At 40.5% G+C, this 14,966-nt stretch overlaps 1 protein-coding gene across 6 annotated transcripts in view; it reads right to left on the bottom strand.

The window, feature by feature from the left end:
- The window catches only part of TEX2 (testis expressed 2), a 42,243-nt gene that overhangs the window by 10,567 nt on the left and 16,710 nt on the right, over positions 1–14,966 (bottom strand). For all 6 annotated transcript variants that reach the window (XM_090121936.1, XM_090121938.1, XM_031598763.2 and 3 more), the window contains 6 exons: positions 12,787–14,441; positions 7,487–7,687; positions 6,298–6,622; positions 4,943–5,190; positions 3,475–3,624; positions 1,951–2,050 (listed from right to left, as the gene is read on the bottom strand). In XM_090121936.1, the coding sequence (XP_089978062.1) occupies positions 1,951–2,050; positions 3,475–3,624; positions 4,943–5,190; positions 6,298–6,622; positions 7,487–7,687; positions 12,787–14,415 (2,653 nt within the window). In that variant the 5' untranslated portion in view covers positions 14,416–14,441. The remainder of the gene's footprint in view (positions 1–1,950; positions 2,051–3,474; positions 3,625–4,942; positions 5,191–6,297; positions 6,623–7,486; positions 7,688–12,786; positions 14,442–14,966) is intronic.

Raw genomic sequence — 14,966 nt, 5'->3', positions numbered from 1 at the left:
ATAAGGCTTTCCCCAGAGCTGCAAGTCTCAGGCAAGAAGCCAACAAACAAAAGCATTTGGATACGATACGTACAATCCGCAGTGTTTGCTCTCGTGCAGCTTTGGGTTGTTTGGTTTTGTTCTTTTTAATTTATTTTTGTTTAAATGTTCAAGAGAGTTTTAACAATTCCCCAGTGTCTGTTCTGTTCTCGCTTTAACAAGCAAAAGGTTACAGCTTGCTGACCTCCTCAGCCTTTAAGCAGTGCTTTGAACAGCATGTCTTTTACACTACTGACAGAGTTTTATTTATTTTCTCCTAAATCTTCCCATAACATCAGACTTTTGCAAGAATAGAAGATAGCTGTTCATCAGAACTAGTGAAAAGCACTGTAGGAAGAGTGCCAGAAATCAAAGCTACAGTTCAATATATCTTAAAAGAGACCACATCCAATCCATGTGATTGTGTGATCCTAATTCTGACCCTTAAGAGCAGTCAGAGGAACAGAGGTTTTGAAGGAGCAGAATGACACTGCAAAGCACTTAAACTCATCCCAGGCATACCCGTGAAATTTAACAAGTGTTACTTCATTGAATCAGTAACATATACAAGAAAAATCTTAAATATCAAGAATATTTACAATATTAAAATATTGTAAAATTGAAGCAGAGTAAATTTGCAAATTTAAACATTCACAATCAAATCGGTAAGAAGGGCAATAACAAATAACCCAGTTATCTGTTCCAACTTTGCTCTATGTTTGTTGTTATTCTAAATATACTACTGAGATTTGCTGAAGTTTTGGCTTGTTCTTGGCCCATAATTAACAACCTCTCCAGAGGTCTCTGATATTCTTAAGTAGCATTATCAGTTTACTAAATTCCTACCATCTCACTACTGGCTCACTGGTTTAGCACCATCTAGAAATGATTTAGTCTTTCTATCTTCATATGAAAGTTGGAAGAGCAGTTCAGAAGTAAGTTGTTTGTCATGTACTCCATAGCTGTACCACATCAGGTCCTCCAAGGAAATCTTTCCCTTTAGATCAATTAGAAACTGCTCCACCTCAAGTCAGGTAATTCTCTTACACATCATCCGTCCAGTGTAACAACACAGTAAGTAAAGGAGTGAATGGACTGAGAGCAGACAAGTTATGAAACCCTTAATAAACTCAAAAACAATTTCAAATGAAAGACTGCTCTGATTACACACCTTAGAAGAAAGATAATGACTAACTCTTCTCAGCACACAGGAGAACAAATACAGAAGAAGCTAAAATGCATTCACCATATTTTTTTTCTTTCTGTGAAAGTACTTAGGAGACAAGAGTATCCTCCAATATACTCCTGCAACTAAATTCAAGCCAGGAAGAGGAAAGGAGAAAAAAACAAAACTTCTAAAAAGCAGTAAAGTAGCAGTATGAAAATCATTCAGCTTAAAGAAAATTCATCTTTAACAGTAGGCACACAGACACTGTAAAATAGAGTTGTTTGCTGTTTTTTTTTTTCCCAAAGCAACACTACAATTTTTGTTTTCCAATTTATTACTGTTGCGTTTTCTGAATCACTGCTTTCAAAGCAGAGCAACTTCTAGAGAGCCAAATCTATTTTCTGCTGCAGTACAGAATCAGTTCTTTCCTGATGAGATGTGCATTGTTCTCTGTAGTCCACAACAGAGAGAGATACATCTGCCACTTGTATGCTAATTTTGGTTTAGTTCTGTAATGAAATTGAATCTATAGTTTTTCCCAATGGAAAGACATGCTCACATTTCATTAATTTCTGTATCTGTAGAATTATGTTTATATCAAGCCTGATGCTACAGAGATCTCTCAGTACCTTGGTAGAATAAATTCTTATTAGGTGTGCCTTCCTTAAATTGAAACACCTGCAAGAGCAAGAGATCAAAACTCAGTTCTACAAAGATACAAAGGCACAAACCTGGCGAAGATAGAAAAAGAAACATGTATTTACCTCTGTAATCAATAGAAGGTTTGAAGGCTTGAAGGATCTTCGGCACTGCTATCCCCATGTCAAGCTCAGTCAGTGTTAGCTCATTCATGAAGTATGGCAGCTATATGAACAGAACATAAAAATCAAGTTCACATTGTGAAACTATTGACCATCCTTTCCTGAGAGTAGGAAGGTCATTAAATTTAGGAAATAGATTGAGCCATCAGTGAAAGAAAACAAACATGATTACACAAACTTCCTCAAATTCTAAGATTTCACATTTGTTAGTTTCAAAATATTTTAGGGAGAGATTTAGCATGTGAATTTAGAGAATGCTTTTAACTTTTATGTTTAGGTTCAGGTGTTGACTTCAAGTTTCCAGGATGCTTTGCAGTCAAAGCATGAAAGCAGCTCAAGAGCAGTCTAATTCCTACTTCACTAGGAATATAAACCAAAGATTTTTTCAGATTTTAAGTTCAGACAGATATTTTAAAGTTGAAGTTACATCAATGCCTTAGCTATTTTTATTAAAGGCAAATTATTTCATAACACTTTAAATACATCTCAAAATTTTAAAATTACAATACTAGGAGTATTTCAGTTATTTGAACATCTGTTTACTTGTAAGCATTGTTAGAATTTCTGTCTCTTAAGATTTAAAGCTTTAGCCTATCAAAATACAACCATCCCCCATACTTAGTCTTTCCACTCAACTGTTTCCAATTAGATGTTTGAATATCCTGCTGTCACAAATGTGGAAACAGCCAGGGCAGAATTAGGTTACTGCTTATTTCCCAAAGCACAAACAACACTATCTCACAGCTGGTGCTGGCAGCTAAATTCCAGAGCTCGTCAACAAGCCTACATCTTCCCTGGCCTTCAGGAACAGGCAAACTCCTCCCCCAGCATCAGGAGCTCAACAAGCCAATGATTAACTGCTGCTGTACAGAAGTTACAGAATGCAAAGGAAAGACCCAGAAGTCACTCAAAAGCAACACTTCTCCCTTCACCTTTTAAACTTATGCAGTCAAACAATTATATCCCATCACCTTGAAGCTTAACTACTACCCCCCACCAACCTCTCCTGCAAGTGCTGCATGCCTGAAGGTGGTTCTCTGACCTCCTCTTTCTCTATAGGAATCTACTGTTTCCCATAACAGATTTCATTTAAAACTCTATCTTGACAATTCAGTGGGAAAAAAATCATCTAAAACATTAGTACAGTAACCTTGGCAATAGAGACCTGAGTCAGTAAGCTTAATAACTTATAGCCAGCTCTACTTACTCTTAAAGTAAATACAGTAATATTTCTACTTTTCAACACAGAAACGTTACAGACATGAATAGTTGATCAGAAACTGAAGTAACAAAGTCAACTTGTCACAATCCCACTGTGAAATGGATAGTGAAACTCGCTTGAAACTCTGCATCACATTTATCCACCCCAATTATTTTTCTAGATATCCAGACCTCTGTTAAAAGAGTTTCTTCTACTGATTCTGAACTCAAAGAAACACGTAAAGTACATGTTTCCAGATTAGTTACCTTTATTTTACTAAGTTTCATTTGGATCTTCTTTGACACTAGATCAGACCAGTATTTTTCTCCTAAAAAATCCCAAAATATTCTTCCAAGCAAAGCATTCACCCAGACCTCCTGTTCTTCTTCCTCAGCTTCCACGTGGGCATCAGGTAACTGAAAACACAAAGCAGGTTATCAGCTGTGGAAATTCTATTCAAAGGTCAGAAAAGGTCTCATTTATACCAGGAAGTTCTGTGTTACAGCCTAGGTAAGAGCTCTAATGTTCAACACACACGACAGCTTTACAGCCATGTCAACTGGTCTGACCTAAGCTTGCCTGTCATCATCCTGACATGCAACAGAGCAAATGAGACTATGCTGCTACGACTTCACCTCTGGCAACGAAATGAGAGGGCTGTATGTGTTTTAACCTCTGGCAGAAAAAGCAGATCATCTCAGAGTGGGCAGACGTGTCTGTGGCAGAGACACTCTCCCTTCCCAACAGATCTTACAACAGCTATGCTACTCTTTTTATTTAGAAAAAGAGAAAAGGAAAGCCCCAAATTACATACAGTTCTGAGAAGTCACAAACTAAAGATAAATACAGTACAAGGAAACATACTCTTCCTTCCAATGGTTGCATATAGGTTTCAGGAAACGATATTGTTCCTTTGGCTGCATAAAAGGTTTTGTTTACAGTCCAAGAGAGTTACATGTTGGTTTACTGGAGAAACCATCTCAGAACATATGAAGATACTGCATGTTCAGATGTTGCACCTCTGACTACAAACAGGAAAGCAAAAATAACTGAAATTATCTGGGAGGTGTGCATAACACCATCTATTTCATTAGAACCAGCAGGCTGGTACTTTACGAAGGCAAGACAAGGTATTTAATTGTCTTTGAACTACTTGCAACAAAAGGAGAGTTTATCATTATTACAGGTAGAAAGTCTGAAGCCAGCAGAAAAGCAGTGCTTTCTAAGAGCAATCATGTAGATGCTACAGTTCTGAATATCATTTCTTGGCAATGATTGCTCTCAGTGGCTGCAATCTCACACAGTAGCTTCTGCTGTGACTCACTGTGTCCAAGTTTCCCACCTGTTGATCTATTTATAGAAGCATTTTGATCCCTGCTCAATTCAGCAGTGAATTCGTCACTGTTTCTGGGGCTGTCAGGAGCCAGACTGGCTTTTTTCCTGGGGGAGCTGAAGACATTTTTTTTCATATGCTATACTGTGGCTTCCAGTGCCTTTCTGAACATTTATGAATGTCTGTCAAAGATGCAGAACACAAATCACACCTTTGAAAAGAAAGGTGATCATACTTTTTGTTAAGATTCCATCTATTACGTGTTGTGTTTTATACTAGAGTCTTACAGAGTGATTCTTAAATGTGCTAGTTGTCCCCCCCCCCACTTATTTCTAAATGAAGTAGTTAACAAGATAAAATACAACACCATCTTTGAAGCATCTCTGGGGAAAAAGTATTACCTTTTTCACAGCTGTAGGGCTGCTATCTGCACTGAGGACTGGACTACCCGATGGGCTCTTCTTTTCCTGTGGAACACACTTTGCCATATAAATATTGTAGTCCAGGAGCATTTTCTGCCTCAGATTGCCAGCCAAGTCCTTGTGTTTAGGCTGGGATGCAATTTCTTCCACGCTTCCCTTGCTGCTGCTACGACTGTGTGTAAGAACTCCTGACTGACTCTCTGTTCTACCATGTGCTGGCAAGATCCCTAAATCAAAAGGAATAGTAGTTGTTAAACAAAAAGGGATTTGACAGTCCAACAGCAGAACCTATAATCAAACATTTCAAGGAACAAAATAAGCTAGCAGATTTAATTTATTCTGAAAAAGACCCACATAGTGCTTTCTCATTCCAAAGGACAGACATTCCACAACTCTGTATTCAACTGGTCACAAACTTAAGATTTCCAATAACCTCGACATGACTCAGCACTCAGGAGGAAAACTCAGCTGATCAATCCCACATTTAAATACAGACACTCACACATGTACAACATATGGCAGAACTCCCAACAGTTCTGCTGGGTACTGCCTAAAATAAAAGTCAGGCGATTAAAACGTACCTATACCTCATTTATTTTTTAAGTTTAATTATAGACTGTTACAATTCAGAAGACTGTCAAAAGTACATAACTAATAGAATTCTAATTATCCATTAATTCTGCATTTGTACTTCAAGAAATTGTAGGCCAGAAATAATGACATTAACCTTTAAAAAGCCTCTCAGAGAGATGAAGAAAAGCATGAGTCATTCTGATTAAAAATCAGAGGATGGCTTAAAATTAACATCTCAAATATTTGTTCATTACCAGATTTGTTTGATACGTTTATTGTTTGGTATACATTAGGTCTTTGTATTTAAAAATTGAAAATGTGTTTTGCTGTTAGGTTAACCCAATAATAGGGACTGTATTCTTTACAGCAGACTAGAGTGAAAGAACAGGTAACAATAGGACTAAATGCAAGTGTTGTCATCTGTTTCAGCAGATGAGAAGCAAAACAGATGGAACAAGTAATCTCTACAAAAGTTACAGTCATTGAAAAACAGTGTACTTACATAAAATAGTCTAAAAATATTAAGAAAATTTGAGGATATACTGCCAAATACACATCCAAGAGAGAAAAAGCTGGTGTACAACAAGAGGAATCAAGAGGCCAAGACAAGGAGCGTAAGGGTGCCTTTGGTGTTACTTGTTGAGACCACAAAAGCTCCAAGCTGCTAATAACTATCACTGTGAAAACATAACTTTGATTTGCTCCTTTTAATAGATAGTTTTTGGGGAAAAAAAATACATATATGATACACATATGAATACCTGGCTTGCTGGAAGGCTTCTTGGCTTCAGACTTGAGCTTGGATGCTAGAAGGAACCTTCTGAACCACTCCTCCTTCTCTCTACCTGTCCTTCCAAAGAGATAAAGCACTTGATCCTTTTGGCTAGTGTACTTGGCTCCATCCTGAGCTTTCTTGGATTCCTCATTGTTCAAGTCTACTTTCTCAGAAGACACCTTTTCCTCTGCATTCTCTTTATCAGTCTGGGCTTTAGCCATGAAGTCATCCTGCCTAGCAAGTTCAATGCAAATAGGGTACTTCTTATTCCAAATTCGTTTTCGTGCCAGACTTTTGGGAACCAGTGAAATCTGAAGGACAAATGAGAGAATTAAATTCACTTATTTTGCAGTTTTATCTTTTATGTTTCAAAAAGTCACGTGTAAAACATTAGAACATGAGACTGACAGATCCTACACCAGACCTCCTGGGTTTAACTGACACTTAATTTGTAGCTGCTTGTCATCCAATTCACCAGGTCTGTGGTGAGTCATAGCATTTACAATCAGAAGTTGTGACTTTTAGAATGGGAGGCAGGGAATAAAAGAAGGTTTTCCTCAGTGTCTTCTTCATCCTTCTCTCCCTCCAATTACAGTCCTCTGAAGCATAGTTTCCTCCTAATCTCTACTGCCAAGGTCCAATACTAGTGTAGCATCTTCTTAAAAAAATCAATTACTTCAATAATGAGGTATTGATACATTACTTAATATAATGTTCATGGAATCAACTTCACATAGCAGCTTCTCACTTACTTGAGGAAGGCAAACAACTTGTAGGAAAACTATTCAAGCATTATCCTTGACACACATTCACAGCTGCAAAATCCTAATTCAGTGAAAGTGAAATGCAAATGCTGTCTGAACTGCCTTGAGGCAGAGACAACCAAGGATCATGCATTCCACTGTAAGCTTCAAAACAGTCAACAAGAAATCTAACACATAGTGAACAATCCTATAACCACCCAGGTGTTCTCTTTTTCAAACTGACAAAGGAAAAATCATGCTTTTCATTTACATGTAATACGGATGCGTTTTCCAAATCCTGCTCAGTCTTTTACAAGTTTGTGCAAACAAAACTGTTTTTGTAACTGTGATAGTATATGTAACTAGAGTAATGAAAAAAATGAAGTTTCAAAGTACTCTGTTAAAAATCAGATATAAGGAAAGCACACTCACCTTGCTCTCCGTAAGTTCATAAATTTTCTGGCTGACATACGTGACTTCAGGCTTTGGCTCATTGTACACAGCTCTTCTAGAAATATTTTTATTAGGTTTTGAAAGCCTTAAGGTGCTTCCTTCGAGTCGCACGTAGACAGAATGAGTCAACGTTGCATGGTATGTTTCTGGATCATAATTATAAATTTCATTCATCCACCCCTAGAGAGGAAAATAATCGTTAACAGGCTTTTAAGCTGCCAGAAAGCCAAATACAGTATGCACATAGAAGTTTAAAGGTTTTAAATAATTATCCAAGCTTTTGTCAAGCTTGTGTCACAACACGAATACAAAGCAGTAAACACACAAAGTGAGGTAGCACTCAGCTGACAGGGCATGAGATGAGGACTACATCCCAAGCACACAATCTGGTTCTCCATATAAGTCATTTTGTGTGAGCAGCACCTCACCTCCAGGAGCAGCTCTCACCCCATCCCACTGCACTGCAGGCACGGGCTGCCTGGGAAGGCCATGGGCCAGCTGGGAAGGACACGTGCAGAGCAGCCTGTCTGCTTCCACAAAGCTCTGACACGTTAATCGCCAACAATGAGGGCAGAGCAAGCAGCCTGCTTACAGACAGCACCAATGCTGTAATCAGCCACAATCCAGAACCACGATGGAGTTTGTTTTAATGCAGCGCTGCTGCTTTACATCACTGAACGTGCTGTGCAACCATGCAGTTGCAACACAAGTCAGACGTGGGGATTAAGTTTCAGCTATTCCTCTGCAGTGAGGAAAAAAGAAAGCTACAGAAAACAGAAGAACAGTTGTGGCTGTAACCAGGCTGCAGGTATTGATTCCAACCACGGAGGTGATGTCACTCTGCACTAACATCTGCTTACACAAAGCACAGGATGACAAGCGAGGCAGGACCAGCCAGAACGCTCATTCACAGCAGACAAATTTTCCTTCTCTTAGCCTGCCAGACAGCATGCTTGGATAACGACCTGTACCTGCTCATCAACACCTTAATTTTGCACATATTCATTAGTGTCAATAGACAGAGGAAGGAAGGCTTCCAGGGAGGTTCCCTGGAGCACAAAGAGAAGTGGCAGCTTTATGGGTACCCGGGGAGCTGAACCACATTCTTCAAAACCACCCAGAAGTTCTCACTACGTGTAAAACATCCCAGATCTTACTGCCACATTTTAACTTCTTGAATAATTTTCCACCCACACACTGAAATGCAATGTTTATTTTAATGCTCACTTGCTCCAGCTCCATACAGACAGCACACCCTTTCTGAGATGCCATAGTAACAGTGGCATCTATTTTTTGCTTACTCTGACACCTAGTCCTATTTTCACCATAAATCCTAAAAAAAAAGAAAGCCACCTGGATCAATTAGCATCCTTTTTATGTTCAGGAAAGATTAAGTCATTCATCTCCACTCAGCTCCAAGGCTGATGTCCTCATTATTAACCGAAATACCAATGCATGCTCTCTGAAGCAGCTTTGTTTGCTGTTTGCTTACACAGGGTTATATACAACTGCTACATAAGGAATACAGTGCACAAGAAGGAGCTCTCCATAAACCATCAGGGTTCTGCACAGCAGGGCTGGTGTTTGTTTGAGCATATCTTATTTGCTGTTGTATCTCGACTATTAAGCCAAGAGATCTTCGAGCAGACAGCAATTAATTTGCAGCCAGGAACTCCAGCTGGACTTACTGAAGCACGAGGACATAAGTGACTTGCCTTGAGCCACTGCGCACCATCCGTCCTCTCAGTGCAGAACCAAGATATCCATATGGCTCACAGAAATCTGGACAGGCTCCCACCTGCCCCCAGATCAGGTCTCCGGGCTATTTCTAGCTCAGACAACAAGGTCTGGAGGCCTGCAGCCAGGCAAACATGCAGACAAAAGTTCCCTGTCTTAAAAGCTTATCCTGTCCTGCAGTGAAGCTCCACTGAAGAGCAAGCAAACCTGCACCAACAGGAAGGAACGCACGGAAAGGAGCTCATGTCACAAAGCTAAGCCACAAGGGCTGGTTTTATAACCACCACAACTAGAGCTTGGCAGGAAGAGGGCTGGAAACCCCTGAGAATGCAGGGTTCCCAATAAGCAAGGAGGGAGTACAAGTTTCTCTAAATCTCACATGAGACAGAAGCAGCTGCAGCGTTCTGACAGCAGCACTCAGCTCAGTGGAGGAGGTGCAGCAACGAACAACATCTGATTTATGCACTGCTCTCAACACCACAGTACCACACTTAAAAGCAAAAACCCACAAGCATAGAGATAAGACCAACACCTCTGTACACACACCACATGCATAAGCCTTGTGGCACTTTCTCAGCAGCTACACAACCATTATCCAAGAGCCTAATGGTCACGTTTGAATGGCTGGTAGTAAAGGGGACTGCATTAAGCCACTGTGTCACCCACTGCACCAGCACCTGTCCTACCCAGCTTCTCCCCTTTTGAGTTTCCTTATTTCTAAGGATGCGTTCTTGCCTTTTTCCACTCACATTTCAAGTTATTTTGCAGCACAAAGACCATGCAGCTCAGAGTGGAACACTAATAATTGCCCAAATGATGACTCTTTACTCTGTTAATGAATCTGAAAACATCTGCCCAGTGCAGAAATACTTTTCCCCTCTATCCAACAGTGTTAAGAGATAGGATGATACCATCTGCCCCCTCATTTTCAGCATTTTGCACTGTTATATGGTAAACCACAAACAGTTTTTAGTTACTCCAAGTAGCCCCAATTCACTCCAACTCTCCACATTCTAAGGACAATTCCTTAACGTTTCTCTTTGCAAAAAGAAATTGAAACAAAAGATTCACAACCAAAGGAAACTATTTCTCAATGCATCTAAACAGAGAAGTTCCATTCCTGTAAAGTACCAGCAACAGATAAGTTCTGCCAAATTACAGAAGCAACAATGGATTTCCTTGTAGAGGAGAGACTGTAGGATGGGGTTTTTTCATATCAGTGAAGTTGTTAAAATGAGAAATCTAGTCATGCAGGGAGGACAATGCCCCCAGTCATACATTGCTCTGCAGCTGCTTGCCATTTGCACCGATCCTGTGATCTCCAGTTCTGAAGGTCAGCAGCTGCTTGGAACTCACAGCTGAAAATGGGAGAAAGTGCCACCCGAGCAGCACAGTACCAAACCTGAAAAAAGCATCTGGTCAGAGCAGTGGGAGGCACTGCTTTTATAGCAAAGGCCACAGGTGCTGTTTCAAACACAGACACCACCAGGATCTGGCCCTGTTGTAGCAACACCAACCCTGGCTTCCCCAGCACACACCTCACCTGGCACAGCAGCACCACTGCTACACCAGCCCACAGGGGGGAAGAATTACATACAGAACACTATTTCTGCAGTTCCAAAGACATAAGTAAAAGCATCAGCAAGCCAACTTCACAATACAAGCCCACCCCTGGATCACAGCAGCCCCCAAGTTTGGTGAAATTAGCAGGTTGATCAGAAGTCATTATCATTAAGCAGTACTGCTAAATGCTCCAGCACTCAACTTGTAACATTTCTGCACAGCTGATCACTCACTGCATTACTATCTGTCTCTGACCACTATTTTGAGATACTACTGCAGGATTCTGTTTGATAAATGAGAAAAATACAGGGCAGATTTTTGAGTTTTTATTGACATGGAATCTACGGGGAACAAACCAACCAAAGCAAGGCCCAAGAAGGGCAGAAGTAACCATCACCTGCACTGAAAACATGTGTGCCATCAGAGGCCACAGCCCAACACAAAATCCCCAGAGTGCTGCACAGGAGCAGCATGCAGCCAAAAGCTCCTCCTTCTGTACTGCTTCATTCTCCTGCACTGCCTGCCCAAAAGGTCTTCCTGATGGAAAGGGTGCATTTATCTGCATTTTAGCTGTTACTTAAAACCTTTCGTATCAGCCAGCACAACACAAGGGAACACACATTTGAAAACACCAGCAGTGAGCTTAGAAGAGCCAAATGCATTAGAAAGTAAAAAAAAAAAAAAAAAAAAAAAGCAAAACCAAAAAACAATCTGTGGATGGGGCAAAGAAAGAAAGGAAAAGGAAGCCAGAAAAGTGAATCTGTGGGAATAAGAGGGCAAGGAAGCGTGCTCTGAAGTCGCAGGGGGACTGTGTGTGCTCAGGTATTTTGGCACCTGCTGGTGGGGAACTCCCATTTTCCACTAGATGTTGAAACTCAAGGAACCATAACCGCTGTCTGAGAAGTTTGCATGGCAGAGAACATGCACATGCTCATGCAAAAATAGCATGACAGTGGTTTGGCAGAATCCCAACTTCCAGAGCCCCATAAAGGGGCCTTACTTCTAGCTCTTAGCATATCAGCATGAAATCAGGTCAGGCTGGAACAGAAGTTCTGAAGACATCATCCTCATGCAAGTTTCCTGCATTCAGATGAGTTTTGTTACAGGTCAAACCTTTCTCCCATTTGGCAGAAGATCAGAACTGCCCAGTATTGTTTTGACAGAGGCAAATATAAAATATTTGTACAAGGAAGGAATAATTTGCAACCTGCTAAATCGTATTGTAATGCTCCAGTACGAGCTGCAATTTCAACTCATGAAGGATTAAAAAGTGCTTTTATAGGTTTTTACATATTAAAGACAATTACCATGTATGTTAACAAGCATAAGTAGTACTCATTAGGTCATACACAACATTAATCTACATTCGTACAAATCCCTCTGCACAGTGCATTTCTTGCCTACAGCTACTCTCTTAAAACAGACCTCCTGAATAGAAGCATTAAAATGTACTTAAGGTTCCTGACTAACAACTAACACCTCCAAGAGCCACATTAACAGCAGCCAACAACGATTACCAGGATCTTTATTGACTTTCACGTATCAAGGCAAACTGACACGCAAGATCTCAGCATCCAATTAACAAAGGACAAAACTGAAAGTCTGTCAAGATTTGTACATGTAAGCAGTGTGTATATCCAATGGGTAGGCAGGTGCATTCAGTCTGCATTCACAACAACCAAAGACTTCAACTCACATCATTCAAGAAAAATGAGGAACATCAAGATAGGTGGGCATGCAATTTCTGTGTGCAGCCAGCAAAAACTGGCTTTTATACTCCATCCCTAACTGTTTAATTAGCTAATCCTTAAAGATATTGAAGCCACATATATTCTAGAATACTAAACCATTACAGAATCCACCCCTCAAAGCCAACTAACCCTATGGAAACACTAGAAATACAAAAGGTGATAATTCAGATCACTTACAACTTCAGAATATCAAGTTTACTGCTCTGACTCAAAATACCATGAGCTCACCTTCAGTATTTCAGGTTCTTTGATGTCTAGAGCTCCTGTATTCCACTGCCTTTTCATACTTTCACGAAATTTGAGATATTCATGAGTACGTGGAGTAAGCAGCCAAATCACACAGATAGCTGTCATAAATCCAAGGGCCATTCCAAAGAGGAGTCCACTTAAGTAGCCAGGGAGAGGAATAATAAAGTAAGCATAGACTAACAGTGTTAAGAAGTATAAAGTTTTTACTGGTATTTTAGGCTGTTGCACATACAGATTATTTTCCTCTTCACTACTGAGCATAATATCATTTTCATCAGTCATCTCGAGATCAAGCAAAGTTTCAGAACGCTTATCAGTTTTGCTTTCATCCTCTATCAAGGAAAAGTCTTCAGAATAAAGTTCACAAAACTCCTCATCCTCTCTGCTTGCTAGTGCAGACAATGAACATTTTTCAAGTACGAGTGAAGTTTTCGAACTCACATCCTTTGTGCTTGCAGACTGAGAGCTTTTGGACTCTGTCTCTTTTGCATGTTCCTCAGCAGTTTTTGGCTGACCGTTCTTACTCACGTTAGAGTCACTTCCATACAAATCCCCTTCAGAATCACATTCCTCTTCCTTAATGCTGTAGTTGTTATTGCTTTCCAAATGGCCATTCAAACTGGAAAGGTTTGAGAGTTCTGAAGCACTTGAAGATAAGGCTTTGGGCCTGTGGCTACTACTTTCATCACCCATTATTTTACTGAGCAGCTGAAAAGGCTCATAGATTACTTCAGAAAGGCGTCTTTTAGTATCTTCAATTTTAGCTTCCATTTCAGGTACTTTAAAAAAGGAACGAGTGTCAGAGGGAGATGTTAATGGAGATGAGGGAGCAGTTTTGGAATCACCACCTGTAGCTCGAGGCTGAGTGAACTGTTTGAACAGATGCAAGTTCAGTTTTGAGTCCGGTGGTCTGTATGACACAGCTTCAGATTCTTGTTTAGAAGTGTCTGTAGACAGAGATTTCACTAAGGTTTTCATTAACTGTCTATGTCTCATCGGTGGGGTTGGCTCTTTTGGTTCCACATCTGTTGAAAGGGATTTGACTAAACCCTTAAAAGGCTTGGAACTAGAAACGGTGGATGACGCAGTAGAGCAGACAACTGATCTGGAAGGAGATGAGGATGGGGAAGACGAGAAGTTGGCCTTCTGTTCCGCAGGTGGTGATGCGCCCAACAAGCTAAACGTATGATACGAGTGTGATGAGGGAGACAGGACTAGTGGCACTGCACTGAGTATTTGGGATGTGGAAGGAGAATCCAACAGCTTTACGGTGTCTGCAGCTGGCAGAACTGCAGGTGATGAGGACAGCAGTGATGCAGAATTGGCCACGTTAAGCGAGGTAGCTGGACCAGAAAAATCATGGCCGGTATGCTCAAAGCAGAGGTCTTCCTTGGCTTCAAGTGCTGTTACAATGCTTTGGTCATCTAGTTCCTCATCAAGAAATTCCTTAAACTCCTCTTCCTCCTCTTCTTCCTCCTTCCCAAATGCAGAGAAATGAATAGTGATGGTTTCTCGGGAGACAGATCGTTGGACCTGCACTTTTGGTGCTGGCTGCTTTGAGGACATTTCACCAGTTTTCTCTGCATGGCTACTGTTCTGACTTGTCATTGCAGGTTCCAGAGATGCGTCAGAGTCTGTGAAAAAAACATAAAACCATGTAAAATGAAGGTTTTTTACGTCTTAAGTAAAGCAAAGCTTGAAACTCAAAGCAAAGACAGAAACATGTACAACTGTTCAGATGGTCTTTTCCCATTTTTTGTTTTTCAGCTATAAGTATAACTGGATGGAACACAAAATTAAGTTGTCTACTTAAAATATTAAGAATTCTAGGAGTAAACATCCTTCGCAAATGTATTTAAGCAGAAATTTAGTACAGCAAAATGAATTAGATCCAAACATCTCAACAGCAGACAGCATCAGCCCTTCCTCACGGAGCACAGCTGCGTTGCAGTGCAGTAGCTGAGGATGTGTTTTGCACCTGGATGACAACACATTGTCACCACACCACGATTCACCTTCTGACAAACAGGAACACCCAGAGAGAGAGCAGGTGTTGGGCAGCACGTGGTCAACTCAGGCCATGACACCTTTTAGCAGTGTTGCTACACTAACGTGTGCTCTTACTACACAGAGGATGACTAATTGGGATGCCTATTAGT

The sequence above is a fragment of the Phasianus colchicus genome, chromosome 20 (assembly GCF_987193195.1).
Source record: "Phasianus colchicus chromosome 20, bPhaCol1.hap1.1, whole genome shotgun sequence".
In the NCBI taxonomy this organism is placed as follows: Eukaryota; Metazoa; Chordata; class Aves; order Galliformes; family Phasianidae; genus Phasianus; species Phasianus colchicus.
This window is presented reverse-complemented; position numbering and strand designations above follow the sequence as displayed.